This window comes from Monosiga brevicollis, genomic scaffold (assembly GCF_000002865.3).
Source record: "Monosiga brevicollis MX1 MONBRscaffold_23 genomic scaffold, whole genome shotgun sequence".
Taxonomy (NCBI): domain Eukaryota; class Choanoflagellata; order Craspedida; family Salpingoecidae; genus Monosiga; species Monosiga brevicollis.
This window is the reverse complement of record NW_001865060.1, coordinates 157,918-185,905: the sequence shown is the minus strand read 5'-3', so window position 1 is coordinate 185,905 and position 27,988 is coordinate 157,918. Positions and strand designations below refer to the sequence as shown.

General features: G+C 55.3%; 10 protein-coding genes across 10 annotated transcripts in view; 4 read left to right on the top strand and 6 right to left on the bottom strand.

Moving 5' to 3' along the window:
* MONBRDRAFT_10692 (uncharacterized protein) overlaps positions 1–2,214 on the top strand; it is a gene marked incomplete at both ends in the record, with an annotated part of 4,320 nt that extends 2,106 nt beyond the window's left edge. The window contains 2 exons of the mRNA XM_001748481.1: positions 487–870; positions 1,106–2,214. Of these exons, the coding sequence (XP_001748533.1) occupies positions 487–870; positions 1,106–2,214 (1,493 nt within the window). The remainder of the gene's footprint in view (positions 1–486; positions 871–1,105) is intronic.
* Positions 2,215–2,860: 646 nt separating this feature from the next.
* Positions 2,861–6,418, bottom strand: MONBRDRAFT_10691 (uncharacterized protein; the record flags this gene model as incomplete). The annotated part of the gene is made up of 4 exons (XM_001748410.1): positions 2,861–3,211; positions 3,283–3,462; positions 3,536–6,285; positions 6,358–6,418. 4 exons carry the CDS (start codon positions 6,416–6,418, stop codon positions 2,861–2,863), a joined length of 3,342 nt encoding a protein of 1,113 aa, XP_001748462.1.
* Positions 6,419–7,445: 1,027 nt separating this feature from the next.
* Positions 7,446–7,826, bottom strand: MONBRDRAFT_28013 (uncharacterized protein; the record flags this gene model as incomplete). Its single annotated transcript, XM_001748409.1, has 1 exon — positions 7,446–7,826. The coding sequence occupies one exon, from the start codon at positions 7,824–7,826 to the stop codon at positions 7,446–7,448; it is 381 nt and encodes a 126-aa protein (XP_001748461.1).
* A 931-nt stretch (positions 7,827–8,757) lies between these two features.
* MONBRDRAFT_28012 (uncharacterized protein) lies at positions 8,758–9,463 on the bottom strand (the record flags this gene model as incomplete). The annotated part of the gene is given in 4 exon segments (XM_001748408.1): positions 8,758–8,865; positions 8,996–9,098; positions 9,118–9,212; positions 9,395–9,463. The coding sequence occupies 4 exon segments, from the start codon at positions 9,461–9,463 to the stop codon at positions 8,758–8,760; spliced, it is 375 nt and encodes a 124-aa protein (XP_001748460.1).
* Positions 9,464–9,842: 379 nt separating this feature from the next.
* MONBRDRAFT_28011 (uncharacterized protein) lies at positions 9,843–13,527 on the top strand (the record flags this gene model as incomplete). The annotated part of the gene is made up of 15 exons (XM_001748480.1): positions 9,843–10,046; positions 10,379–10,495; positions 10,605–10,697; positions 10,792–10,871; positions 11,012–11,118; positions 11,230–11,297; positions 11,431–11,531; positions 11,617–11,660; positions 11,768–11,841; positions 12,156–12,235; positions 12,342–12,410; positions 12,530–12,584; positions 12,683–12,752; positions 12,824–12,934; positions 13,064–13,527. The coding sequence occupies 15 exons, from the start codon at positions 9,843–9,845 to the stop codon at positions 13,525–13,527; spliced, it is 1,737 nt and encodes a 578-aa protein (XP_001748532.1).
* Positions 13,528–13,905: 378 nt separating this feature from the next.
* On the top strand, positions 13,906–14,867 carry MONBRDRAFT_28010 (uncharacterized protein; the record flags this gene model as incomplete). Its single annotated transcript, XM_001748479.1, has 5 exons — positions 13,906–14,067; positions 14,169–14,298; positions 14,404–14,496; positions 14,608–14,654; positions 14,751–14,867. 5 exons carry the CDS (start codon positions 13,906–13,908, stop codon positions 14,865–14,867), a joined length of 549 nt encoding a protein of 182 aa, XP_001748531.1.
* A 1,848-nt stretch (positions 14,868–16,715) lies between these two features.
* MONBRDRAFT_10687 (uncharacterized protein) lies at positions 16,716–17,591 on the bottom strand (the record flags this gene model as incomplete). Its single annotated transcript, XM_001748407.1, has 4 exons — positions 16,716–16,850; positions 17,027–17,107; positions 17,217–17,303; positions 17,451–17,591. 4 exons carry the CDS (start codon positions 17,589–17,591, stop codon positions 16,716–16,718), a joined length of 444 nt encoding a protein of 147 aa, XP_001748459.1.
* A 910-nt stretch (positions 17,592–18,501) lies between these two features.
* MONBRDRAFT_28008 (uncharacterized protein) lies at positions 18,502–20,062 on the bottom strand (the record flags this gene model as incomplete). The annotated part of the gene is made up of 2 exons (XM_001748406.1): positions 18,502–19,616; positions 19,870–20,062. The coding sequence occupies 2 exons, from the start codon at positions 20,060–20,062 to the stop codon at positions 18,502–18,504; spliced, it is 1,308 nt and encodes a 435-aa protein (XP_001748458.1).
* A 1,120-nt stretch (positions 20,063–21,182) lies between these two features.
* Positions 21,183–24,154, top strand: MONBRDRAFT_28007 (uncharacterized protein; the record flags this gene model as incomplete). Its single annotated transcript, XM_001748478.1, has 13 exons — positions 21,183–21,220; positions 21,337–21,425; positions 21,577–21,698; positions 21,852–21,965; positions 22,073–22,162; positions 22,273–22,376; positions 22,504–22,573; positions 22,676–22,759; positions 22,887–23,051; positions 23,193–23,361; positions 23,550–23,635; positions 23,797–23,911; positions 24,009–24,154. The coding sequence occupies 13 exons, from the start codon at positions 21,183–21,185 to the stop codon at positions 24,152–24,154; spliced, it is 1,392 nt and encodes a 463-aa protein (XP_001748530.1).
* Positions 24,155–24,752: 598 nt separating this feature from the next.
* MONBRDRAFT_33699 (uncharacterized protein) overlaps positions 24,753–27,988 on the bottom strand; it is a gene marked incomplete at its 5' end in the record, with an annotated part of 7,015 nt that continues 3,779 nt past the window's right edge. Inside the window, 12 exons of the mRNA XM_001748405.1 lie at positions 24,753–25,098; positions 25,189–25,267; positions 25,381–25,449; positions 25,591–25,629; positions 25,728–25,907; positions 25,991–26,184; positions 26,282–26,387; positions 26,549–26,572; positions 26,670–26,835; positions 26,949–27,019; positions 27,167–27,269; positions 27,443–27,491. Coding sequence (XP_001748457.1) covers positions 24,929–25,098; positions 25,189–25,267; positions 25,381–25,449; positions 25,591–25,629; positions 25,728–25,907; positions 25,991–26,184; positions 26,282–26,387; positions 26,549–26,572; positions 26,670–26,835; positions 26,949–27,019; positions 27,167–27,269; positions 27,443–27,491 — 1,250 coding nt within the window. The 3' untranslated portion in view covers positions 24,753–24,928. The remainder of the gene's footprint in view (positions 25,099–25,188; positions 25,268–25,380; positions 25,450–25,590; positions 25,630–25,727; positions 25,908–25,990; positions 26,185–26,281; positions 26,388–26,548; positions 26,573–26,669; positions 26,836–26,948; positions 27,020–27,166; positions 27,270–27,442; positions 27,492–27,988) is intronic.

Genomic DNA, 27,988 nt, shown 5'->3' with positions numbered 1-27,988 from the left:
CCTCCGACGTTGTGTCTCGTTGGATGTGAGCGTGCCGTGGTGTTTTTTATGTTCGTGCTGTGATGGCTTGTAGTTGTGATATGTGTGACTCCCTTTTTGGGTGTCTTGTGTTTTAAATGGCCGTATCTCTGGTTATACCTGGTCGTTTTGTACGATTTTTGTTTCTATGTGCGTAATTCTTCGCGCTTGTACTCCTCGGCATGATAGAAGCCGATGAAAATGTCTTGTTCTCTTGTGTTGTTTTGCGTGCCGTCGTGATTTTGATGTCGGGGTTGCACAGCTTTGCTTTCAGCTCTGAGGTTCAAACACCTAATTTATTATTCGATCTGTCGAACCGCTTACTGGGCTGGGCAGAATGGGTTAATGCCTGTCCTGAAGACAAGAATCAGAGCTTGGTTGAGCCGTGGAGTGAAAGTGGTGGCTTGAACAAGTGCGTCGAGGATATTATTGATGCTCACGTCAAGACGGGTTGCCTATCTGACCCAGATGTACTGTTGGAAAAGTTGTACCGGAAGCTGCCTGAGACGGCTTCCAAGCGCCCTCGCTTCAGGTGCGCGCGAGGCTCAAGTGGCAACGAAAGTCTTCATCAACGCCTGGCCGCAGCCATTCCCATTGGCACACGTGATCCAAGTGCAGCCGGGGCACTCGTCGCTGTCCTTTTTCGCATCGCCTATGATGCTGGCATCGAAGCAGGCCTGTACACGAATGAGGGCCATCACTACGTTGCTCTCAGCGCACGACGCAACGAAATTTATCGCAGGTTATTCAAGGATCAACCGGACCCAGCACGTCTCCCACCCTGGGATGTCACCATGCCCGTGCCCCTGGAGCTTTTCCACCCTATGCAGCCAACTCTTGGAGCTACAACAGGTCTGTAATTTCTCGTGGCCCCTCATCATCTCAACGCGCGTACTGCCCTGCCCTTTGTAATCCTGGTTGTACGCAGGTGAATTGAAGCGCTGCACAACCTCGGGATTTACAGACAAGCTTCACATTTTGTATTTGCGCCGCTTAAAAAAACGTCATCCTCGCCGGTCTGTGCGGTGGCTCACGCATCGTATGAACCATGTTTTTCTCCCGCTCGGTGCACATTACTTTGCAATAGATCAAGTCAAGGACGTAAATTTGGGCATAGATCAACAGGAGTATGAGGTGGCAATGCAGCAATTCCAGGACACTTGTTCCAGGATTGCTGATGCAAGATTGCGACGCAATGGCGAGTCGCCGCAGCAACCCATGCCCGTGCCACGTTCGCCGGTCTCGCACGCGGAGGCATGTCGTGCCAATCGACAGCTGCACATTCAAAAGACAACCATCGCTCAGGTTGTCTCGGGTGTGGATGGCACCACGGGGACAGCAGTATCAGCAACACCAGTGGTCTCGGCACCGTCAACGACAGCCTCTTTGGTTCCAGCTGCCAAGAGCGCTGAAACGGCTTGTGGCCCGTCGAGCACCTCCGCATCAGGTGGCTTGACATCAGGCGCCGGGGTCGGCGCATCACCTGGAGCTGAACTTGCAGCTGCGCAGCACTTGGCCCAACTTATTGCCCAGCAAGCTGGCCAGTACAATGCACACCTCCTGGCACAATACATGACCTGGGCTGCTCAACTCCAGTACACTGTGCAACTGGCGCAGTCGGCACAGCAGGCTCAGCAGCCACCGCAGACTCAGCAGCCACTGCAGGCTCAGCAGCCACCGCAGACTCAGCAGCCACCGCAGGCTCAGCAGTCACCGCAGGCTCAGCAGTCACCGCAGGCTCAGCAGTCACCGCAGGCTCAGCAGTCACCGCAGGCACAGCAAGTGCCATCGCAACCGCCTGTGAACAGTGAGGGCAGGAGACCAGGCTTGCAACACGTATGTGCGATGCGTCACTGTTTGCTGAACCCGTGTGGCAAGAGATTGGCTTTTCTGTGTGTGCTCACTTGCTGCTGGTCATGGTGTGCCTCCTACAGCATGGAAAACGAAAATACAATCTTTGCTCGGTTTGTTTTCGCCCTGCCATCGGCCACCAACGGAAGTGGTGCCCCGTCAAGCAGCAGCCAAGGGGTAAGCCTGCTGCTGCCGCTGCTGCTGCTGCTGCTGCCACATCTGCCACATCTGCCGCATCTGCCACATCTGACGCAGTCGCCACCTCTCAGCTTCCTCAAAGCAATCCGAACTTATGATCGAATCTCTGAAAACAATGTCATGTCAAAACCACTTTTTGCTGAATGAATTTGTGATGGTTTTCTCCTGAATTTTGATGAATTTACACTTTGTTTCCCCCCCCCCGGGGGTATCTGCCCCAGGCTCATTCTGTCGTCCCTTTTCTATTCTGTGTGCTCTGCCCTCTTGAACTTTCCCCATCCTCAAAATTAAGCGACTCTACAGCTATTCTACGGTGCGTCACTGTAAATGCTTGCCGACCGCAGCTGGTTCGATTGACCTCAAGACACCATCAAAGCTTTCGCTCCGTCCCGACGGGCTTCCTCAAACCTACGCGCTTCCTCGCAACCCAAAACTGGCCTCCAGACGCTCTGACGACCGAAACTGAGTGTGCGAAAGCAGTGGGAGTGCTCAAGGCACGGATTTGACGCTAACAGTTTTTGCCCACGGTCCAATACGACCAATGGCTATGAAACGGGTGCACGAGGATGAAGAACTCAAGAAGGTTCGTTTGACTCTGTGATTGTAGTAGAGTCGAGTTCAATGAACGTTTGATGCTGGTCACCATAGTTGATTGTGGAGTGCTAAGTGCGCGCAATACCGCCTCAAACCGGCGCGAGGACAAGATCAAGGAAATTTATGATGCTGCAACGCGTGCCTCCAAAACGTTGCCAAAGGCAGGGTGGCTTCAATTGAGATAGGAGAGGGTGTGTATTCAGACCTCCCACACACGCACCGTCGTGTCCTCCGACCCGCTCACCACGTAACGCCCGTCCGGTGAATACCCCACGCTCATCACAGGGCCAACATGGCCATGGAGGGTGTGGAGGCAGGCGCCCGTCGACACATCCCACACACGCAGCGTCTTGTCGCACGACCCGCTCACCACGTAACGCCCGTCCGGTGAATACCCCACGCTCATCACAATGTCGTCGTGGCCATAGAGGGTGTGGAGGCAGACGCCCGTCGACGCATCCCACACACGCAGCGTCTTGTCCCACAACCCGCTCACCACGTAACGCCCGTCCGGTGAATACCCCACGCTCATCACAAAGTCGTCGTGGCCCTAGAGGGTGTGGAGGCAGGCGCCTGTCGACACATCCCACACACGCACCGTCTTGTCCCCGACCCGCTCACCACGTAACGCCCGTCCGGTGAATACCCCACGCTCATCACAATGTCGTCGTGGCCATAGAGGGTGTGGAGGCAGGCGCCCGTCAACGCATCCCACACACGCAGCGTCTTGTCCCACGACCCGCTCACCACGAAACGCCCGTCCGGTGAATACCCCACGCTCGTCACACGAGCGTCGTGGCCCTCGAGGGTGTGGAGGCAGGCGCCTGTCGACACATCCCACACACGCACTGTCTTGTCCCATCGACCCGCTCACCACGTAACGCCCGTCCGGTAAAAACCCTACGCTCGTCACAAAGTCGTCATGGAGCACTCGCATGACCTCGGAGCTTGCGCCTGCCTGCTCTGGAAACCTTGCAACACATCGAGCTGTGTCGAGCAGTGTAGCACACAATCTTGTCCAGCCACTGGCATATAGCATGCTATCCACGGAAACATGCGCTGTGATGCGCTGAAATCCAATCTTGTCCGCCTCAGCCCCAGTCTGTGGCGTCCATTCAACTGCAAATTGGCTGTAAAAGTCCTTAAACAGCTTGCTGACCTTCACGGCCTCGGCGCCGTCTGCCAGCTTGGCAAGATAAGAACAAGCCTCAGCAAGCTCTGGTCGCAGCTGATATCGCCGAGCCTGAAAGAGCTTGACCTGACCGAGCGTCCAGAGTCCAAAGAGCTGAGTCGCTGAATGGTTGCTCGTGCACATCTTCACAGTACCACCTTCACTCCATGTCTTGATCTCTTTGCGCTCTTCAATCAAGAGGCTGCTCCAGGTGTCGATGGAGTTTTTCAGCAGGGTCCATGCCGCATATGTTATAACCGGCTCACTTGGTTCAGCCACCGCCGCCGCCGCCTGCCCCAGATAGACGTGACCATATAACAGCGCATGTTCCAGGTCGGGGTCTGCTTCCTGCCACCCATCCTCCAATTGGTCCTCAAGTACGCGTGCGCTGGCCAACGCTAGGAGTGCGTAGCCCTGGGCCTGGTCCACAGCAAATTCACCCGCCTTGGCTGGGTCACACAGAAAGTCGGTGACCGTCTTGTGGATCGGCTCGACGCGTCCAGTACCCGCTGATTGGGCGAACATGAGCGAGAGCGCATTAAGCAAGAGCTGCGCCAAGCTGCCTTTCAATTGCCCCGGATACTCGCTCCCAAACACGAGCAGTTGCTCAGGAGTAAGCGGAGCAGCGGCGCAGCAGAGCACCGCCAGCAACCGCTTGAGTGCTGCCAGCAGGGCACTTTGCTGTTCTTCGTCGACCCCCTCGGCGGAGTTGATGCGAGACTTGATGCGCTCAAGCGTGGCCTTGTAGGTATCGTCGAAGCTGACAGTGGCCAGGGTGGCAAAGTTGTCTTTGGTGAGCGAGCACGCTGGGCTTGATTGGTGAATCGCCTCCTTGATCCGCTCGACCGCCAACCGTGCTGCCACAAACACGCTCTGTGAGTTGTTGAGCACCAATTGCAACAGCTCTTCTTGCTCCGACCCATTCAAGCAAGTTTCAATGCTCAGGAGGGGCGCCAGCTTGGCGTCCAAGTAGCAACACACATCTTTCCGCTGGTGCTCGCTAGCACGCAAGGCATCGGCCTCTTGTTCGGAAACGGCCTCGGACGCGTTGGCAGTGTACTTGACCAGGCCCAATGCTTTGAGACGTGTCATGGGCTCGACAATCTCGTCCTCTAGTCGCGAGGTGACGACGATGCGCACGTTGGACTTCAGGGATGAAAAGAGTTTGCCGACCATGTTGAGAAAGAGTGTGCGGTTGGTGCCTGGGCGCAGCTCGTCCAGGGCGTCAATCACCAGAATGATGGGGGTGGTCACCTTGTCCAATGGCGTGGCGAGCAGAATATCAAACTTTTCTTTGATGTCACGTTCGGGCGCACCCAACAAGCGCCGCACGTCATCGCACTCCTCGAGGTCTCTCTCTAAGGCTTTTTTAAATGCGGGAATCTGGTCGGCCAGCTGCAAGGCGAGCGCCTCCAAGGCGCCGGCCACGCCGTTGTGACGCGCGTCGTTGTGGCGGCAGAAAAAGGCGGCTGTGGTATATTCGTCGCTCTTTTGCCACATGTCAAGTAGCTTGGCAGCCAGGACCGACTTGCCCAAACCGCCGCCACCGTTGATCCAGTAGGCGCGGTGCTGCTCGTGGCTCGGGGGCAGGGCAAGCCACTCGTTGACGAGGTCAATGGCCCACTGCCGCGTGCCGTCGCAAAAAAAGGCGAGGTGGTGTCGGTGGTCCTCGGCCGGGTCAATCGTCGAGCGCAGGACGTCGAGGACGGCGGGTGCAGAGGACTGACGCTGGACGGGCTTCGGATGCATGTTAAAGGCATCTTTTCGAGCTTGGTTCACGTTGACACCCTGGCTCGCAAGTGCGTCCTCGACTGCGGAAAGGTTGGCCATCTGTATGGCCAGAAAGGCGGTAGCTCCAAGCAACTCGCGGCGGGCCTTTTCAATAGCATTGGCCACGGTGTTGGCACCGAAGAATCTGAGAGCTCGCTCTTTCAACTTGTCTTCTCTTGACACAGACACAAAATCAATCAACACGTCGATCTTGACAAGTACTTCGAGTAGGTCGGTCAGGGCATCGATCGTGTGATTGAGGCAGAGAACAGCATCGTCATCCTTGCTGATCTTCTTCTTTTCTATCTTGAGAGCCGTCTCAAGGGCCCCCACAAAGGTAGAGATGTTTTTCTTTTGAAGGCCGAGCAATGGTTTCAAGGATTCAACCTTTTTCGCCAGAGCGTCCACTTCTTCTTTGTTTTTGAAAGCCTGCTCGGCTAGATTGACAGCAGATTGGATGAGCTTAAGGGCCACGCCACAGAACGGGACGCATTTGGCGGCCGACTGAAGAGCGCCCCAGGCAGCCTGGGCGCCAGTCTTTTTCAGCACGTCATCCACAAGGTTGTGGGCGTGTTTGGCGACCCTGAGCTTTTTGAACGCCTGGTCCGCCCCGAGGTCCTGGCGACATGTCTCAAGAAGATTTTCGGCCACTTGCGCCAGCACTTCGTCTGTGAGCTCCGTTTCTGCGACAAAAAAAAAAGATTGAGCGCGGCCGGCGCTTGTAACATGCATGCCAGCAGCCGTTCGTCACTCACCAGCTTCTTGGCGCTGCTGTTTGTGCTGTGCGCGAGCCCCGGCAGACGATCGCGCCGCCATCGCGCAAAATAACCGTATGATCTCCTTGTCGTGCGCCTCACCCTCAATGAACACTGACCACGATCAGTTGTCACTCCGCCGCCTCGCTGCCGATTGGCACGAGACGCGCGGTCCAGTGGAGAATACCGTCCACTTCTTTGGTACATGTAGCACGAGGGCTGTTCACTTTGTCGTGTAAACATGTGCAAGATTATGTTTACCAAGACTGTGTTATTTGTTGAGAGAAGTAGTAAAATACTTTTCCTTGGTTTCCAAATTCTCCCAACCGAATTCATTTTTTTTTTTTTCAAACCGTCACCCTCCTTGCTACTTGGACCTGTCGCCGCTGACCTGCCGCTGCTGGCCTGCTTATTCTCGAGCAGACAGTACGTTCCTCTCTCTCTTCGCGCTGTCTATTCTCTCCCTCGTATCTCTTCACTTGATAATTTACAGGCTGGCACGATGAGCTGTGCTAAGAGAGCGCATTGTGGCGTCTGCCAGAAGAACGTCAACAATGAACTCGATCAAGCGCATGTGCTGGAGCATCATTCCGGGCTGTGTTCCCGCCCGAGAGGATCATGATTGGCGTGACAATCCCAGATCGTTTGTTTCACCGAGTGGCAGGCATCGTTGCACGCGCCCGTGCTTATCGGGACCACGAGGGTTTGCGTGAAGATGACCTTACTTGCGACCGCGCCAACACTGCGGATGGCACCGACAGCGAGCATGGCGGGCGTTTTGACAACGAGGACGACAACGCTGACGACAACGCCGACGACAATGCCAACGCCGTTGACCGCAACTCACAAGGCGTTAACATGTCCTTGTCAACTTCGATCACGCACCACAAGGCTGTCCGTCGGCGGTAGCAACCAAAGCGTCACCGCCATGCTCGTGGCCGTGCTAGCCGCCGGACTGACCAACATCCCAGGCTGCTTGCGAATTACCTGTTTGACTCACCACTCACCCCTGGCAAGGTATGTACTGTCTCGCTAACCTCTGCCACGCCCACAAGTCCGTGCAAGTCAAAACAGCTGTCCACTGACGATTACGGGTTTGCTTTTTTGTGTCTGTGTCTGTGTGTCTCTGTCTCTGTCTCTGTCTCTGTCTCTGTCTCTGTCTCTGTCTCTGTCTCTGTCTCTGTCTCTGTCTCTGTCTCTGTCTCTGTCTCTGTCTGTGTCTGTGTCTGTCTCTGTCTGTCTCTGTCTCTGTCTGTGTCTGTGTCTGTGTCTGTCTCTGTCTCTGTCTGTGTCTGTGTCTGTGTCTGTGTCTGTGTCTGTGTGTCTGTCTCTGTCTCTGTCTGTCTCTGTCTCTGTCTCTGTCTCTGTCTCTGTCTCTGCCTCTGTGTCTCGGTGTCTCTGTGTCTCTGTGTGTTGTTGGGATTGGGGTTGGGGTTGAGGTTGCTGGGGTTTGTTACAAATTGTGCCATTATGACCGATAGGAATCTGCATATCAAGTTCAAGCATCATCACCTGGTCCATCCGAGCCGGTATCGATGCACCAAGTGGTACAATCGCCTGCGCCATTGGTAAACACGATCACCAACTCTCCGTGCCTCCAAGGATCAATTTCGGTTTTGATCTTGAACTCTGCACGCAGAGCAAGCGCTCCTGCGGTGGCTGTACCGCCGGCGCAACGCCCGCATCTGAGTATGCCAGAGCAGAGCACTATTTCAGCAGCGACGCCTGATCAAGAGGCGACTCTGAAGTTCAAACACAGGCGCCGCTGCTCCCGACGGCTCATCCCCCACACACAGCCGAAACCCCCTGTAAGTGTCCCTGAGCCTCCCCAGCCCTAGCCTTCTGCCCCTTGTTGACATTTGATGATTGAAATCTAATTTTATTCTGTCACACCGCGTTGCGTGGATTGATGTGCTAGCCCAATTGATATCTTGACCTGTACTCGTCCCATTGCAACTTCAGTACTGTGAACATCAAGGTACATCAAAGCACAATGCATTCCACTCGACGGAGAAGATTTGGTGTCAAATGCAACAATGGGGTCAGGACAATGAAGAGTGTTCAACAGAAGCGCCAAGATACCATTAGAGTTTGTTTGATTTCCGAAGTCCACGAGTCCCTGCGAACTCCTAAGAAACCGCGAGGCAGGGGTCGCATCTCTCCAGCAGTGCCATTGAAACCACGGCTGGCTGATAGAAAGCTTCTTGGGGCGTGTGCTGAACGAGCTCGTTCACTGGTAATCGTGTTTATACTTGCGACACAGGCGCTGCCACTTTATTATAGCAACGATATGTTGCCATCGCACCATTCAACGACCTGGAGGTGCACGGCACCGTTCAGCCGCAGCTGGTCCAAGAGAAGAAGACTGGGTTTGAGGCGGGTCCAGGCTACGTGGGGCAACTAATACCACTCGGGCGAGGGCTTGATAAAGTCGACGGGTGTTTGAAGCAGTTCGGAAATCTCCCGGCGCAAAAGTTCGTGCAAGGGGTATGTCTCTGTGGGGCTCCGCTGTCCAGCATGACGAGAGCCGGGTGATGAGAGAGGGGCGCTGGGCTGCCGCAAAGTGGTGGTGGGGGGGGGGGGGGGGCACGGCTCGAGGCAATCGCTCCACAGGGGCGGGTCAAGAAAGAGAGCTCACCCATTCGTGCAGATCTTCGTCGTACTTGAAGCGTTTGGGACCACTGCGTGAGGCCGAGCGGGTGCGTGTCAGGTACTCGTTGTCGTGCGCAGAAGTGAGCACACTGACACAAGGCGACTGACCTGAGTGGTGAGGAGAACCAGATCTCTTGGTTGGGGGTTTGTTTGTTGATGACATAGGTTCCAAGGTCGGCCATGTCGACCGTCAAGACGCCATTCTATCCCATGGCAAGCAATTCAGCACCAAGCCCAATGCCATCACGCGCAGTCATTGGCAAGATTTCAAAAGCAGCAGCAGCAGCTCATCAAAAGGATCGATGCAAGTGAACACCGAGAAGGACGACGACGAGGAGGAGGAGGAGTAAGATGAGCAACGTGAACGCAATCATTCTGGTCGTACCGCCAGCGCAACGTCAAAGTCCCGACACTGGTCGTAAGTGTCAAAAATTTCCTCAAACTCCGCTGACATGGTCTCCAACGACTCGTCTGCGCAGCGATGATAATCATTCAGAGTCTTGAAAGTGCTGCGCAAGAGAGGGGCGGTCGTCCAGGCACCACACAAAACTGGGGTCAGCTGCAACATTGCCATAGGTGCCTTCCTGATTTGTGCCGCTTGGACTCACCGCAAGCTGGCCGGAAGAACTTGCTGGAGACGCAGCACAGGGCGCCTGGCTGGCATGGATACCAGTGTCCTCTGTGTCAGGGCACTGCGTCGCATCGCCGTCCGGCTCAACATGACCGCACGCCGGGCCACGGCACCCACACGGCCACCAACACTCGCCATTATCGGTGTTTCTTATCTCGAGTCTTGTCAACCCAGGCGATACGCCACCAGCTGGCTTCCAAAGATGGAAATAGAAAACGTCAATGCGTTCCGCGCATTCAAGGCGTCCAACGGCACCCACTGGACCACTGCCGGCCGACTGCTCTGCGCGTGCGTGTGTGTGTGTGTGTGTGTGTGTGTGTGTGTGTGTGTGTGTGTGTGTGTGTGTGTGAGCGAGAGATGGAAAATAACCCAAAAGCTGCTTTTGTGGCAGAGAGGAGAGAAAATCGTATGCAAAGCGCAGAGAGAAACGGGCGTCCAGACAAAACTTAAGAGGGAAATGAGAATAAAGAATACGATTAGCAAGGAAATTGAACCAAAATCAGAGAAATGAGCAAGATGTAGTCCAAAACCAGAGAAACGTGAATACATGAAACTTTCATAAAGAGATTCATCACGCTCTCTCTCTCTCTCGTTTTTTTTTTTTTTTTTGAAACGACCGGACGCCATGAGGGTGAGAGCCATGACGATGGATGGACGGCCGCAGCGTTGTCGGGAGGGAGGGAGCGTCCTGGGACGGGCTTGGATCATGTCCACCTTATTGCGCTGTTGACGTGGTAGGTGGCCGTGGAAGGATGCTGCCATGGCGAGCTGGACCAGATCTATGCCAGCCTCAAGCAGATTGAGGAAGCGCAAAACTTCAAGGTTGACCTCCTGCTCATCTGCGGTGACTTTCAGGTACGGCCTCGTCTTTGGCTGATGACAGCCATCCCGACAGTGACAGTACCGCTTCCACCAGCAACAGAAAGCTAATGTCTCGTCCCTGGTCCGCCATTGACACATGCAGTGCACCCGCAACAAAAGCGATCTCGAGACCATGGCCTGTCCTCCCAAGTATCGCGAGATGCACGATTTCTACAAGTATTTCAAGGGCGAGGCCGTGAGTATCGCCCTCCCTCTTGTGTTGTACAGCGCTCTTGGTGCCGTGTATTCGCTGCATCGGTATGCTCACACATGCTTGCCTGGTCTGGCAGAAAGCGCCCGTGCTCACCATTTTCATCGGCGGCAACCATGAAGCAAGCTCCTACCTCTGGGAGCTCCCTTTCGGTGGATGGTACAGCCTCGAGCCCTTTGCTGTCTTATGCCCCTCTCCGCTCGACCCTGCAAGGGCAGGCAGACAAGCTCCAACTTCTCCGTCGTCCCGCTCACCCTCTCTCCCCTCCTCCCTCCCATACCCTGAACCTGCTGGGCCAGGGTGGCGCCCAACATCTTCTACCTGGGCCGCACCGGCGTCATCAACGTCAATGGCGTGCGCATCGCTGGCCTCTCGGGCATCTACAACGACCGTCACTACCAGCTAGGTTCGACTTGTTAAGGCCAGGCGCGGTCCCTGTACCCAGAACCGTGCATGGGCTCGAACTTTTTTTTTTTCCATGGCTGTTCAGCAACCTCTCGCTCACATCGCATTCCAGGCTTGTATGAAACACCCCCCTTTTCGGAAGATGCCAAGCGCAGCATTTATCATGTCCGCGAATTTGATGTCAGTTCCGACCAGTTCAAGTCACTTACGGACTTGACCTTGCGCTCTCTCCCTCTCGGCTACTTTGTGGCCCTGGCCCTATGCCTCAGCTTTGAGGACATAGCTCACCTGCTCCCCCAACCCAATATCATAGATCTTCCAACTGAGCCAGCTGACGACTCCGACTGATATTTTCTTGTCCCACGACTGGCCACAAGGCATTGCACACTATGGCAACACGGCCGAGCTCTTGCGGTGCGTGTTCGATAAACCAGCACTCGCGCTTCAAACCCGTCTTTTCCAACATTCCTCGTGCTCCATGCCATGCCATTAATGATAGTCGCAAGGCGCATTTCCGAGATGAAGTTGCCAACAACTCTCTCGGTCAGTCCTCGCACCCCAGCGCCTCGGCCGTTTTTGCCCCGTGGCTTGGCCACCTGATGACAGTCGGTACCCTCGCTGACCGCGCGCTTCATTTTACTTTTGGCCAGGTAGCCCCGCCAGTGCGGCTCTGCTGCAACATCTTCGACCGGGCTACTGGTTCTCTGCGCATTTGCATGTCAAGGTACATTATCGACATGGGCCAGGGATTGTCCCGCCGTTCCGCGAGCATGCATCGTCTTCCTTCGGCTGGACATCATCCCTGTGCCTTACCCGTCCGGGTTAATGTCTAGTTTGCTGCGGTCATCCGTCACGACCCGAGCACAGCGCAGCACGCCGACATGCCCGCAGCAACGCGATTTCTGGCCCTAGACAAATGTCTCCCCCGCCGGCATTTCCTTCAGGTGCCTTATTACTGGCCTCAAATGGTGTGCGCCTCGCCTTTCCACACACACAGGCTCGTGGTTGACCTTGGACCTGCAATGCTGCTTTGACTAGGTTTTTGAATGTGGAGCGCCGGTAGCCGCGGGCTCACCTGTCACGATATCGCCCGATGCCGAGTGGTTGACCATCCTCCGGTACGTGACTGGACTGAGGAACGGGCTCGCTGGACTGCGTAACCCATGCCAAATCCACATCGTCTGATTATTCGCTCGCCCCCAACCCACGACGCATCCTCCGTAGGACCACGAGTCCTCTGCGTAATGGACAGCGCACGAATACCACAATGCCCATGCCAGGCGGCCCAGAGCGGTGCGTTGTTCGTTCTCCAGTGCCCACTTGACGACCGTGCGAGCGAGCCACTCAGCCTCAGGTGTTGCTCCCCTCACCATCGCGTGTGGTGGCCTACTATGCTTGCTTTGAGAGAACAGATTCGATTATCGGCCCACTGCTGAGGAAGTAGCGGCCACGCAACAGCAACTGGCGGTGCGTGCGCTCTGCACAGCCTGTTGAACACGGTTTGCTGAACCTCGGCGACGGCAAAGGTGTCGCTGACCTCACGGCCCGCCTGATTCTTTTGACAGTCGGCACCAGGATCACCCTACGACTATGAGGGCTGTGACCACGGCGTGGCCGCCCATCCAGATGATGATGGTAAGGATGCAAGCATGATTGTGCGACAACGCTTTGTCAGCAGCCTGCGCTCGGTGCCAACGTCGGGACAGAGAGCTCATTTCACCTCAACACGGTAGCGGCTCAGCCACGCTTGAATCCCTACACGACGCGGCTCTGCGAACTTCTGGAAATGTCCAATCCTTGTGCCGAGGCCGTTGATGGTACGTGCATAACATGCGCTTATTGACGGCGTTTGGGCGCTGCCCCACAGATGATTCGCTGCAAATGCATGAATGACAAACTTTTGGCATTGCCGCGCCGCTGGCTCATGCAACCGTTGCTTTTTATAGCGTTCAAACGTGGTGGTGGGCGCCGAGGGGGTCTGAACCTGCCACAACCCGTGCATGGTTCCGTGCCTGGTCGGATGCAAATGCCCATGCCTGGCCAGATGCCAATGCAGATGCCCATGCCCATGCCCGGGCAGGGGGAAATGCCCATGTCTGGCATGCTGCAACGGCCTGGTCAGATGCCAATGTCCCTGCCCGGTCAGCGACCTAACATGGGATTCTCGGTGGGCCCAGGCCCGGGTAGCAGTAACCCTGACGCCATTGACCTGGACGATGATGAGGATGAGGATGACACCGGTACATTGCCCCGATCCACCGTGCCCTTGCCCGATCCCGCTGCCGCTGACGGAGTCGTGCCCAACGCTGCCGCAGCTGCCATGCCAGCTCGGGCCACGCCGCACAATGTCAGCGCCATGCAGGCCAATGCCGATGCGATTGACATTGATGATGACGACGAGGATGAATGAGTTTATCGGCGGCGTGATGAAAGACGGCAACACTGACTTGATCGTCCCTGGGTACCTTGAGCTGCCACAAATTGAGAGTGCACAGTCGATTTGCGATCCTTCTGGCCGCAACAAAGAGAAAGATTGATCAGTGCAAACGGTTGGGCAACCCGGGAATGCTGCACAAGCCCGCTCCCACCCCAATGCCTCTGCCCCGAGTTCAAAAGCTGAGGGTCTTCCGCGATGCTTTGATCTTTTTCTATAGACCCTCTCCTTTCTCTTATTTGATTTTTTTTTTTTCTGATTTTCTCTCTCTCACACTTTTTTTCAAAAAAAAAAAAAAAAAAAAAAAAAAAAAAACTGATCAGTGCTTTCTTGTTGGGGCTGAATGAGAGAAAAATGGCGGCGCGAAGCTTTGCAAACGTGAGCTGGCAGCGCTTGGGCGGTGGGGGTGCAGCAGAAGCAGAGACGGGGTGGTGGGCGTGGATCACGGCGGGCTTGACCAACGCCGGGCCCAGCAGTCCGTCAATAAACGGCACGCTCCACATTACCGCTGAGCAGGTGCGTGAAACTGGGCTCAGCACCGGCATGGCCCTCCTGCCCGCCCAACAACACCTGTGCTGGTCGGGCTCTGACTGACCAAACTGCTGAACGTCGTACAGGTGGTACTGGCGCCGGATGCAGCCGATGCACCCCGGCTGAGCGGGTCCATTGCGGTGCTGGAGGGCTTGGTGCTCGACCAGCCGCTCTTTGGGGCCAACGCCGTCGAGTTTGTGCTCCCGACAGACGACGGTTGGTCCAGGGACTTTGCATCAAGGGCATTGCTTCAGTGAAGGCCTTTGAAGCGAGACGGCCGTCATGAGTTTGCAACGTGTTCTGGGACGTGATAATAATTAGGTGCACATGTTCAGCTCCGCGTGAGCTTTCCCGATGGCGGAGCCATTGATTGCTATACAACCCTGCTCCATCGTCATGAGCTCCTAAGAGCTGGTACGTCGACTGCAGTTTTTGATATTGGCGCAGGCGACCGCTTGACCAACAAAACTGTTGCAAATGGGATGCCATGCCCTCTCATGCGGGCCTGGCGTCCATCTGGTGCAGGTACTCCTCAACCATTTTCGTCAAACGACGCGCCCAATCGCGTCCAGGTCAGTCGACCCGTAGTATCAAGACGCAGGGGGGCCCAAGGCAAGCATTCCTGCCGGCTCACAATGCCCATATGCCTCATACCCCTGGTCCATTAGGGCATGGCCGAGGCCAACCAAACGCTGGATGCATTCCTGTTGGCCGGCGACGAATCCCACGGCGATCGGGTCGCCTACAGCACTTCTGCGACGGCTGCGGCGCGCAAAGATGACTAAACGTCAGACACACGCTACACCGTAGCCACGCTGGCAGGCACCCCGCTTGCACAATCATACTTGGGACCCTTGTCAAGTCCCAGCAGCATGTTGTTGCGCCGTGCGCAGACTGTTCATAACGGCATGGGAGAGCCAGCCTTGTTCAAGGCTTGTGCAACTTTACACGTGAATAACACTATTCATCGATTGATTCGGATACAATGGAACGGGAACGGAAACGGACGGAACTGGCAATGCGATACAGGCGCAGGTGTGACCACACTCGAAGAGACTGAGGATGGTGGCGCGGGCCTCGAGCCTTGCTTGAGATTTCAACCATGGGGAACTCTTCATTCACAGGCTATTGTCATCGACATGCGCTAGCTGTTGAGCCAAGGCCTGGCGTCCACCGTCCATAAGCAGGGCCTGCACAACGATGCGAACCTCCTCGAGTCCCTCAGTCATGGCGGTGGCCTACATGGGTGTTCACAACCGTGAGCCCATCGCGGGCGTAATCGGGAAAAAAGTAACTCTGACGCACCCGCTGCTCAAGTCCGACAAGGCGATCGGTCATGCCAATCATTTGGCGCGCCAGCTCGGCCTCAACTGCCAGCGTCTGTGCCGCCAACTCGCCAAGCACTGCGAGCGCACGCCCACGGGGACATGAGCAACGGCCCAAGACGGCAACAAGAAACCCAACGACCAAACCCAGCAAGAGATCTGTCGTACCTCGTTGCTCCTCCATTTCTGTCTCAACCCCCAGCTGTCCCAAGTCCCGACCACTCCCTTGGCGCAAATGCGTTGTGTGCGTGCTGTGCCTGTATGTGCGTGTGTGTGTGTGCGCGCACACACATCGATCATCTTGTTTTTATTTTTTATTTTTTGAGTCTTTTTGAGTTTTTTGCACACAAGCAAGCATTTCACGATGTTGATTTGCAGGAATCATGTGTCTTGTTGGGAGGTGGCGTTGGGTGGGGTGAGAGAAGAGCCGATGAGGGTTCGCAGGAATGTGGATCAAGTGGGTGGGTCAGATGGCTCGATGAATGGCCATCAGTGGCATGATCTTGATGCTGCTGTGCTGCTGGGGGGCGTGTTGCATGGTGTTTAGACAGCTGGTTTGAGCATTCTCCCTAACGGAGGCTTGTTGACTATTTATCCAGACGCCTTGCTTCGGTAAGCGTCGCTAATCACGTTTGACTCTCAATCTGAGCCATGTCACTCGCTGATATGAGGCTGTGGTCCCCCTCGAGCCGACACGACCGGGGAATGTATCGACAACGGTGAAGAGGCTATCCGCATGATGGCACCATGTTTACCAATTGATATAACCTCCAGTGGAGCTCCAGCAGCGCGCTTGAATCGAGGCGGACCTGATTCCTCTCTTGACATGGTAGCAAGTGTCTCATCAACGACATTCATCGCATGGCTGCGAGCGTATCATCTACGATATTCAACACATGGCTGCGAGCGTATCCTCAACGATATTCATCACATGGTAGCGAGCATATCATCAACAATATTCATCGATTTGCAGAATGCAAAGTGGCCTCAGACCAACAAGGCCACAGCAGGTTGGGTGCCATCATCCACTCGCGTGGTCCAGCACCTGTAATACGCTCAAGACCATACAGGTAAGAGAGCAAAAGAAGGGGGGTGCGACCCAGTCGCATGCGCGCGCCACAAACATGAAACATAAGAACGTCAACAATTGACACTGCCAAAGAGAACATGGGCGTCGCGAAACAAAAGGCAATGGAAGAGGAGTGGAGGAAAGCAAGAGGAGTAGGGAAAAAACGACGAAAGGGGCAAGCCACGATGCAATATGCTTGGAGACCAAGCGTGCCGGGCAATGCAGCCTCAAGGCTCAACTCAGGAGGAGAGCTTGTCAGAGCGGTCAATCACGCGAACAGGGGCGAGGATGCGCGTTTTGTTGGTCTCCACAATCTCTCCGTTGCTCAGCATCTCGTCAAGAATGAAGTGCGCCTTTTCAATGTTGAACATGATCTGCAAAAGTGTGCAAGATGAGTGAGAAGATGAAATCAGCCGTTCAAAGAGGTGTCAGAGGAAGACTCGAGGCAAGACTTGAGGATGTTGGGGAAGACACAAGAAAAAAGAGGGCTTGTTTGATCAATGCTCAGAGTCTGATCCTGAAGAGGAAAGATAAGGAGAGAGAGACGTACGTCCAGTTCGCTAACGCCATCAAAGTACTGATCCAGTGTCTCGACGGCCATGTGAATGAATTCGAGGATGGCTAGCTCATTCTGGATAAATGTTCCGAACAATGGCCACATGATCAGAGGGACGGCTCGCTAGAAGCACTGGGCACAAGGCGCACGGGCGACGGCGGCGTGCAGCAAGTGGGACGCATACCTCGTGTTCATCGCAGCCAATGATAAAGTAGAGCGAGGCATAACGCCGGAAGACAAGCTTGAAGGTACGATACTCAATAAAGGAGCACTACACGCGCCACAATGCCAGGACACGACAGATCAAGACCACAAGTCAAGACAACTCCGTGAGATCGAGTCTGGCGTGGCGCAAAGGTGGCGTAGGAGCAGGTCATCCGGGTATGAAGGTGATGTGAGGAACGAGGTAGGTCCATACCTGCTTCTCCGTCCGAGCCAGACACTTTCGGATAATCTCCGCCTCATCAGCAGCACGCGTGGCCACGTCCGTGTATGTATAGTACTGCGCCACACGGGTCTGACCCTGGCGATTCACCATCAAGAAGAACTTGATGGCCATGGCTACACCCCTCGCCCGCTGTGCGCGCGCCACAAATTCTCCGCAAAAAAAAAGAGAGAGAGTCGCTGACAGATGGTAGCCATGCCAGTACGCTGCATACCACATGTAAATGCTGACATTCATTTCGTCTGACAATGGCGTTCTTCTTTTGGGATGGGGGTTGTGGATGGCAGATATGGCATCGCTTGTGTGTGTGTCTGTGTGTGTGTGTGTGGTTGATGAGCTGACGCTGTGTGCGGTGCAGTGGGGCGCGGGTGAGTGAAGACACTTGGGAGCAGGGTACAAAAGTCGTCAAAGCCAGGTGTCGAGAATGTCACTTGCTGGCAACGTGTCGGGCCAAAGTAGGCGGGACAGACAAGAGCCAACATTGGACTGCTTTCGTCCCCTGTATGGGCTGGCTGGTTTATATGCAGGATTAAACTGCCTCACGAGGGGTGAAGCCCGGGCCGGTGGGAAAGACCAACAACGATTCCCTTGCCTCAAAAGGCGTGGTGGAGTGGTTTGAGTGGAAGAGTCTGCCGCAATCTGGTCATCATGGTAGAGAGTGCAGCACAGTCCATCACGGGACTCGAGTCTGCGGCTTTGAACGGGACGTAGGCGTTGCACCAACTCGACCCCCGCCGTTCTGGCTGGTGGTCCGATTGCAACGTCTTCTCATGGTCTATCTTGGTTCGAATCCGAGCGTCACGTCTCAAAGCCGCCTCGATTGCAAGCAGCTGTCACTCCCCCCTGCACCTTTTTTTTTTCGCGTTTTTTATTTGAGGCGCGATACCCAAAAAGGTCTGATGACGATGTAAAGTCAATTGAAGTCAGAAGATGAAGAAAAAAAAAAAAAAAGAACAGAGGGCAAGTCTCGACAAAGACAGGAGGAGGTGAGCTGTTGAAAGAACGAGGAAGAAAGCAGTCGGTTCTAGGCCTGCTCTGAAGCATTGGGCTGCGTTACGGTCTGCGGCTCAGCCGCAGGTGCGGGCGCAAGTCCGACGCGATTTTGTGCAGGGGTTCCACGCAGGCGTGGAAGATGCATGACCGAGGGTGGAGTGCCCCCAGCTCGCCGAACACTCAGCGAGCTTTGTGGGGATTGCCACCGGACCGGGGCCACACCGGGGACGGGTGAGACGGAAGCGCCAGTGGCATTGTTGCTCTCAGAGTTGGCTGGAATCACGGGTACGGGGCCAGCAGCTGATGCCGGATTGATCTGTACCGCAGAGTTGTTGGTGTAGTTGGGGGCAGCACTGGCTGGTTGAGGGGATGTGGCCTGGAAGGTTGGCTGTTGGGAGGGTGGCAGATACAGGGGGCTGCCTGCTAGGCTAGAGACGGAGGGGCGAACAGACACATAGCCGGGGTTGGACACGGGCGCGTTGCCATCAGGGCCGCTGGCTCGTGGGCTTCCGGCCATGACGGGCACGACGCCGCCACCCGGGGCGGCGGAAGGGGCAGCGGGTTTTTCGGGAAACGCCATGGACGTTTGGGGGCTGATGCGCAGGGACCGGCGCAGGCTGGCGTGGCATTGACAGGTGCAGTAGCCTCGCTTGCAGCTGTAGGCGATGCAAAGCCCAAGGCCGAGGAAGAGGAGGAAGAGCAGAACGACGGGAATGGCGACCCAGCGCAGATCCTCCTCGCATCCTCCCTGGGCCGGGCAGGTACCAGGACCGGCACAGTAGCCGCAGTGGCAAGAGGCATCGCAATACGTGTCGGTGAGGCACCGCAGGGGCTCGTATTCAACGGTGATGGTGTCGGTGGCAGGCACGACACGGGCCCAATCAAAGAGATAAATGTAACAAAGTTCGGCGTTGAATCGCACGGTGGCGCCGCCGTCCTCGATCGCCTCCAGCTGTTCGAGGGCCTTGAGATCGGTGAGTTGGTCGTTGTTTTCAATGACGAGTCCACGCGAGGCTGAGCCACCAATGACTCGTAAACTTTCGAGCCCGGTCAGGCTGGTGAGGTTGGCGCAGTTTTGAATGGAGAGGTATCCTTGGATGGCTTCGAGCCCGGCCATAAACGCCAAGCTGGTCAGCGGCTCCCCGGCTGCGATAGGCGAACACACAGGGCATGGTGGGACGTACGTGAGCTGATAAAATCTCTTGGGCCGTCAAGAAATAAGGATAAGCGGATAAGCATGGTATAAACGGGAGAAGGAGGCAAGAGGAAGGAGCAAGTCATGACCGGAAGGGTGTCCGGGGTCGGGTGTCTCGCTCGGACGTGAGGCGGGGTGATTGACACCTGTTTGTGCTCAAGCGTCAAGAGACTGGGTACGATTTAAAGGGGTGAGCGTGCATACCGTTGGTGCAGTATATGTTGATGTCGGCAAGGGTTTTGGTGGTGCCAGCTGGCCAGGTTTCAGCATCGGCGGCATTGTTGATGGTCCAAACGAGGCTGTTGCTATCGCAGCAATCAGCGGCGGCGCCGGTCACGACCCAGGCGACGACGATGGCCGCCGCCACACACCGTTTCCAGGCTGAGGTGGGGTTCATGGCGAACCAGACCACCACCCGCAGCAGAAACAGAGTGTGCTGATATGGCTCAAACCAGGCAGCACCGCCAACTCGGATTGGTGGCGGCCCGGTGTGTCGCTGCGGTAGTCGTTGTTGCCGTTGCCGTCGTTGTTGTAGTTCTTGTTGGTTTCTTTTTGATGTTATTTAGATCGCTCGTCGCAGGATCCCAACAAATGTTGCTCTGTTTGCTCGGCGCAACAACAACAAGAGGTGGTGGGTGTGAGGTGTCTCGAGGGTTTGGGCGTCACCACATCCATGCGTACATGCAAGCACGCTCAAAACGTCAGATTGAATGATGTTTTTTATGAATAGAACTCAAGCTTAAAAGTCTGCTTCAACTTGATTCGCATTTTTCTTCAGCCCGACCATTTTATCTGACAACAAGGTGAATGTCAGACTAATATGCGCCCTTTTCAACACACACATGTTTGCTTCCTTTTGTTCTCGATCCTCCCTCTCTGACTTTGGTCTCTTTGCCGTTCAATTCTCTAACGTTCGTCCGTCTAACGCTCGTCCCTCTGACTTTGCCTTCCCTTTCCCTCTCACAACCCTCTCACAACTCTCCCCCTCTCTGCTCTCCCTCTCCGCCCCCCTCTCCCCTCTCCCCCCCTCTTCCCACTGCCTCCCCTCTCTGCTCTACATCTCATTCTTTAACCTTCCTTTCCTTTCCTTCTTCTTCTTCTTCTTGTGAGCATGATCATGTGCCCGTATCCCTGAACGGCTTTGGCGTACTCGGCGTGCTGCGTACCGTCCCGCCGGCCGTGTGTGCGCTCGCGTGTGTGTGTGTGTGTGTGCCCTTCTCGCTCTGCCTCTCTCTCTCTCTCCCTCTCTGTGCTCGCTCTTCCTGCTCTCGCTCTCACTGCTCTCGGTCTGGATTGGTGCGCCGGGAGGTGTTGTTCGGATTATTGCGTTACATATATCCATGCCACCTCACATGACGTTGGTCAACTGGCTCACCCTTGTCCGTGTCCGTGTCCGTGTCCGATGCGGGTGCGGCGGCGCTTGGATAGGTGTGACTGGGTGCAGTGTGCGCACACTGCCTTCTCGCCCGCTTGTTGACTTGACAGACAACCTCCCTCCTCCCTTCTTCTCCAGCATCATGGCGGCCGAAACGAGTGCTCAGGCCGACCCTGAACGGTCTGTCCCGCCCCTTGCTTAACGGCCCGCGCAATATGTGCCTCCGCTTTTCTCTCCCTTCCTCCGCTGCCCCCCACCTCACTCGCGCATCGTTGACCGCGGCCGCGCTTGGCCAGCCTGGCCCTGCAGGCCAAGGAAGAAGGCAACTCCTTCTACAAGGCTGGCAAATATCGTGATGCCATCGAAGCCTACTCCCGGGCCATTGGTGCGTTTCTAAACTACCAAAACCACTCCCGTCCATCCCATTCCGTGCCCTGAAGGCTCTTGTGCCCTGACTTGGATCCCTCGCTCACACTGGCTTCGTCTTCCTGGCCCGCTTTTCCTTTGCAACCCTTGGATCAATGTCGGTGATTTAGGCCATTTCCCCGCTGCTCCTTACTTTAACAACCGCGCCGCCGCCTACATCATGCTTCTCAAATTCAACGATGCCCTCAAAGATGCCCAAGAAGCCATTTCTCGTGAACCTCAAACCGTCAAGGTCCGCCTCTTCTGCTTGACCTTCCGCCGGCCATCCCCTAGTCCCCTGCTGTGTGTTACGCCCCAGGCGCTTGTCCAATGGACATCCTCGTATTCCTCACCCACGCAACTCAAATCTGCCCGCACCACCGGGGGCATGATCACATTCGCTTAGTACCACCTTCGTGCCGCTCGCGCATATGCTGGTCTGGGTCGCTTCTCCGACGCCAAGCGCGCCGTGGAACAAGCTCTGGCCCTTGATCCCAACAGCAGCGCTGCGCAACAAGAGGTGGGTTGATGCAACAAATACCGTGCACCCACCCCAATCCGCGAGGTCAACTTCCCAACCTCATCATGTGCCTCAATTCGCCCCCATGCCCTTCTCTTCGCCCACAGATGAGCAACATGACCAAGATTGACATGTACTTGCAGCAAGCCGAGGATGCCGCCCAAAACAAACTTTACAACAACTGCATCTCCCTCATGGTGCGTGCATCCTCTCTCACTCTCTCCTTTTTTTGACTCTTGATTTTTGCCAAGAGTCCAAGTGCAAACCCACCCTCATTCCAAGACTCCTGTGGGCATGACGACCATAGGAACGCGCCCTGGAACTGGCCCCACAAGCTGCCCAGCTCAAGCTCAAGCAAGCCGAGTACATGCGGCTTGCTGGACGCAGTGGTGAAGCCGAGCGCCTTGCTTCGTAAGCCCAATGGCCGTCGTGCCACCCCCTTTTGTTCACCATTCGTTTTTCCTCACATTTGACCTCCACCTGCCCTCTTTCGCGACTCATGCCTGCCTCTTCTCCGTCTCTTTGCCCTCCCTTGCAGCAACGTGCTTCGTGAGGATGGCATGCATGCCGAGGCTCTCTACGTGCGCGGCCTGTGTCTTATCGACCGCGTAAGCCCTTGACCCACACAACCCACCCCAATGTGTCATATTGTCCTGCCGGTGCACGTTGCCTCTTCCTCTTCTCTGACTGTTGCTGACGCTCATTCGCAGGGAGAGCTTGAACAAGCCTTGGCGCACTTCAAACGCGCCCTGCAATCCAACCCCGATCACCAACGCGCTCGCATTTCGCTCAAAGTCCGGCTTGACCCTCTGTTTTCATCTGCCTCGTTGACGCGTGAAGCGGCCCCTTTTTCGAGAACGGGCGCAATGACACGTAGTCTTGCGCTCACATCATCGTGCGTCTCCCCTGCCCTTCTTGCAGAGCGTCAAGGGCATCGTTAATGCCAAGGAGCGTGGTACTGAAGCCTTCAAGGCTGGTCGTCTAGAGGAAGCTTTGGGTTGTTACCAGGAAGCACTATCCATGGATGATAGCGATAATGTCTTCACTGCCAAACTCCATTTCAACTGCGCCGTAGTACTCAGCAAGGTGCGCGCTTGCTTCTTTGTGCACCTGCCTGCTGGTTCTTTTAACGGCACCCGCATTTTCATCCACTCCCCTCGCGTGCGTTCTATCCAACCATCACAACCATCATGCATCACCGTCATGATCATTGGAATTCTGGTGTAGATGGACCGAGTACCGGAAGCCATCGACTGTTGTACACGTGCTCTGGAGTGTGATGATCAATACATCAAGGCCCTTCTGAAGCGTGGTGAACTCCGTCTCAAGAACGAACAGTTTGAAGAAGCCGTCGAGGATTACCAGGCTGCTGTTGAGGCCGAGCCTGGCAACAACGGTAGGGACCCGCCCAGCTCCTCGCAAACCTCAGTAGTCAGATAGAATGAAAAAAAAAGGAGAGAGGCGTTGGCTCCAGCCACCCGACTCATCCGTATGAAATTCTCAATTGCTTCTGAGACTGCAAAAACCTGTGGTCCAGACGTTGAATCTCCCAATTCTTACCATCTTTTGTGTTTCTTGGGGTAGAATATCGCTCCTCGTTGCGTCATGCCAAGCTTGAACTGAAAAAGTCCAAGCGCAAAGATTATTACAAACTCTTGAGCGTCGCCAAGGTCTCGTTTGCCCTTCCACCCTCAATGCCTCGGCTCGCTTCTTTTTTTTTTTTTTTTTTTTTTTTTTTTTTTATTATATCTTTTCTTTTCTTTTCTTGCTCCTACTACATATTTGTTGAGCGGCCGAGCTGACAGCTCGTTTGACTGTGCCCGATGGACAGGATGCTTCGGACAGCGACATCAAGCGCGCCTACAAAAAGGCCGCTTTGCGTTGCCATCCTGATCGCGTGCCACCCGAAGAAAAGGATCAGGCTGAAGCCAAGTTTAAGGAGATTGGTCAGTGGCGACGCTCGTCACCTTTTGCTGTTTGTATCGCGCAGGCCGCTGTCCTGTTGACTACAACTTACACCGCGACGCTGCGTGTGTCATGTAGGCGAGGCGTACGCCATTCTTAGCGACCCCCAGAAAAAGCATCGGTACGACAACGGCGAAGATCTAGATGAGATCAACGGCCATGGTCACGGCCCGGGTGGCGGCGTCGATGTCAACGCCATGTTTGCCCAAATGTTCGCCGGTTAGTTTTTGCCGGGCCCGCGCATTACGATTCAACTCCTCTGTGTGTCTTGGCGTCTGTGCCCGCACGAGGCGCCTACCGTTGTTTTTGATACATGCGCAAGCACGCGGTTTTCTTATGGCAGACTCTGTTGCTTGCAAATGGCCCTTTTGGCATCGTCAGGCGGCGGTGGATTCCAGTTTGGTGGTGGTCGCGGTGGCTTTGGCGGCGGCGGCTTTCCAGGCGGCGGTTTTGGCGGCTTTGGCGGTGGCGGTGGCTTTGGCTTTGACGACGACTATTAGGCTTACTCGAAATCGCACTGCGCTCGACACCGTACCCTTGTTTACCCCGCCCTTCATTCTTGATTTCCCTTTCTTCTTTTGCTGCCTTCTTTTTCTCCTTTTTCCTTGTTGCTTGATTTGGCTTACCAAGATTGCTGTGCATGAATGTTCTAAGCAAGCTTGCTGGCCAGTGCCTTGTACGTGCGCCGTGCGGACAGTCAAGGTGATGGCTCAAACTTGGGGAGACTTTTTTTTCTTGCAGTTGGCAAATCCAGAAGTACCGAGGTTTTCCTCTCATGATTGGCTCGGTTTCAGCATTGGTTCGGTTTTGGCGAAGCTCCATACAAACCAGACTCAATTATTACGTCAAGATCAAGGCAAGCAAGCAATAGTCAAAAGAAAAGGAAGAAACGTAAAGGATAGAAAAGACAGCAAAAGCAAACAACACAAGGCAACGAACAGCTGGCTCAAGCGATGGATATTCATCACCAGAAGAGTATCGAATTATGTGATCCGAGGTTACTCTTCGCCCTCATCCGAGTCGTCTTGGATGGCCTGTTGCTTGAATTGCGAGAGAAGCGATGCCAAGTCGGTGCCAGACGCCTCTTCCTTGGCTGTTTCGGAAATGCAGATCCAGGAGGGGCGTGCCATCTCCTCCTGTTCTGCCTTGCGCAATTGCACCTCCTCCTCTGTGAGAGATGAGACAACGGAGATGTGAGTATGAGCCAAGCGCCAACGTTATTGCTCGACTCGAAACAGCACCACGTCTTGGGGCATACTTGAGAGCTCTTCTGCGGGAGGGGTGTTCTTCTTGACCTTGCGCGACTCGCGCTTCGTGGATTGCTTCATGGAGGCGCGCTGTACCCAATAAAAAAAATTGGTGCAATCACACAAGAGTCAGCTGGCAATGACAGTTGTGTCGTCGGTACCAGGCATTCAAGTCCAAATGAGAAGCCACAGCCATCACGCACCATGGAACGACGAATCGAGTCACGCTTGTTCAAGGCCTTGACAATCTTGGTCGTTGCCGTGTCATACAACTATGTGAGGCACAAAATCAGTGATAGGTGAGACGACAGGTTTGCGGGCCATCTATTATTTTTCTGGTCGCCTTCAGCCGTGAGAATTTTGAGTGTGAGGCAAGCGGGACGTATGCCAACAGCAACAGGCGATGATTGTACCGGTTCGCTGGGCATGTCGTTGCGAGCTGTTTCGTACGACTGTATGAAGGTCATCACAAGGTCGTGAGAGCGCGACGGCGACGAGCAGTTGAGGAACGATTCCTTGAACAGGATAGGCATTGAAGATAAGGACGCACCGGGGAGGTGATGACGCGACCCGGGGTGGGCACTGCGCTGAGAGGGTTGTCGTACACAACCTCATCGGGCAAGACGGGTGCGGCACCGATGGCCACGTCATAAGATGGCTGCTCCGCGATTGCCGGCGTGGCCACGTCGTAGGCAGGCTGCTCCTGGATAGCATTGGCCATAGCTGACGTCTGATTGAAGTGAGGCAGCAAGCCAGATGAGAAGTGTGATGCAGAGCGCTTCGAACAGGGTGGCGGGAAGTTGCGCAACAAACCACTGAGGCGTCGCCGTACACATGCTCCTCAGCCTCATCGCTTTCAGGCACCATGTCGAGATACTCCTTCTTGACTGAGTCTGTTTTGGGGCGCTCGCGCTTCTTCAGAGCCAGTTCTTGAGCCAACAGGAAGGACTGGCCGAGCGTTGTGAGCACATCATCAGCGTCATCACCGCAGTTGAAGATGAAGCAGCCTGTATTCGAGGTGGTGTTGGCGCAGGGGGTGTGAGACTCGGAACGGTCGAGAAGCGAGGAGGAACCATGCAGTCCACTGGCAACCCGTGCCCGTACTTCGTTTGCCCGACGCATCCTTGGCGACATAGGAAACAAGTTCATAGGTATCCTGGTCGCCACCGGTGGCGATGGAGATCATCCGCATGGCGTGGTAAAAGAGCAGCTGCGAGTGCAGGCCCAACAGGAAGCAGCAACCAATAGAATAAAAAAAGGGGTCCGACGGGTTGTGAGACACGAGCGTAAGACTTGAAATGATGTCTTTTTAATTCCCCGGGCCTGTTGAGTTGAGGGAGGCGGGGGCCGGCGAAAAGACAAGAGACGAACCGGGGGTTGCTCGTCGGGGCGTTGCTGCACGAGGCCGGGCAATGGGAGGGGTGATCGGTAGGGACGAAATGAGTGAGGGAATGATGGGTGAAAGCACACGGCTGGGGTAAGACAAACATACGTTGGGGGTGTTGAGAACAACGACCATGCCGTCGGCGGCGATGCCAAAACTGACGGGGACCTCAGCCGAGGTGATGGGTCCGTTGACAAACTCATCAAACCCTTTAGGGGGCTTGCCCGCCTTTTTGAGGCGCTTGGTCTCCACCATCAGACGATTCATGAGGTAGCTGTGGGTTGATTCGACGAACAAGCGAATCCCAGGAACGAGACAGAAGCATGGGCGCAGGTGAGAGCAAGCTTGGAGAACCGAGCTAGGATCCAACTTGGTGATGGTCCGTACCGCACGATCTGAGTGCGGCTGCCCAAGGCCACTTCGTTCATGCTCTTGGGAATCTCAACGCTGCCCAAAAACTAGACGGAAAATATGGGTCATCCCGAGTTTGGAGCAGGCAGGCACACACCAAAAGGCAGTGAGACTCTGCCAAGCAGCGCGCGAATCGGGCAGCTTCCCAGGGCGAAAGATCTTTGCAGCTGTGTGCGAATCGATGAAGAATTCACCTCGACGGGGTAGCTGTAGAAAAAGCCATCACCCAGCATGAGGGCATTGTCATCGTGGATCCAGCCCTCATCCGGCTCCTGCGTGATGTCCTCATTGCGACGACTATGGCATCGGGCCGGAGGATCAAGAAGCGGGGATGCGGGGATGAGCTTGCAAAGCGAGAGAGCATGAGAGCCAACGTTCAGGAGAGAGGCACAGCTTTGGGGCCTGAAAGCGTGGGCCGATGCAGACGAGAGGGCTGGAACGCAAATGAGCGAGGAGCCAAACTGTCGCACCTGCGACGCGCGCTGGATTTGCGACCAAAAGGCATGAGGGCGGTGACTCCTACAGACCGAGCAATCGCAGGAGACAGTGGTACATGAGACGTGCGTAGCAAATCAGCAGGATCAACGGGCACACCCCGCGCAGACGCGAGCACAGGGAGTTGGAAGACCAGTGAAGACGCGAAAAAAAGGGGGGCGGACTACACAGCGCACATGGGCACGCGCACAGTGTAATGGCAGACCAACGTGTACTCCCTCACAGCCCACCGACGCCTCTACATGCAGGTCCACTGATCCCCTCCCCCCGCTTCCAATGCATCGGCACCCATCAAACTACCCGACTGCCCATCTGCATCCCAACACCACATGCACGCACCAGAATACAACAGGAAACTGGAGGATTCAACCCCGCTGCCAAATCTCTCAAGCTCTCAAGCTCTCTTCTTTCTCACTCTCTCTCTCTCTCAACTCTCTCTCTCTCTCTCTCTCAAGCTCTCTCTCTCTCTCTCAAGCTCTCTCTCTCTCTCTCTCTCTCTCTCAAGCTCTCTCTCTCTCTCT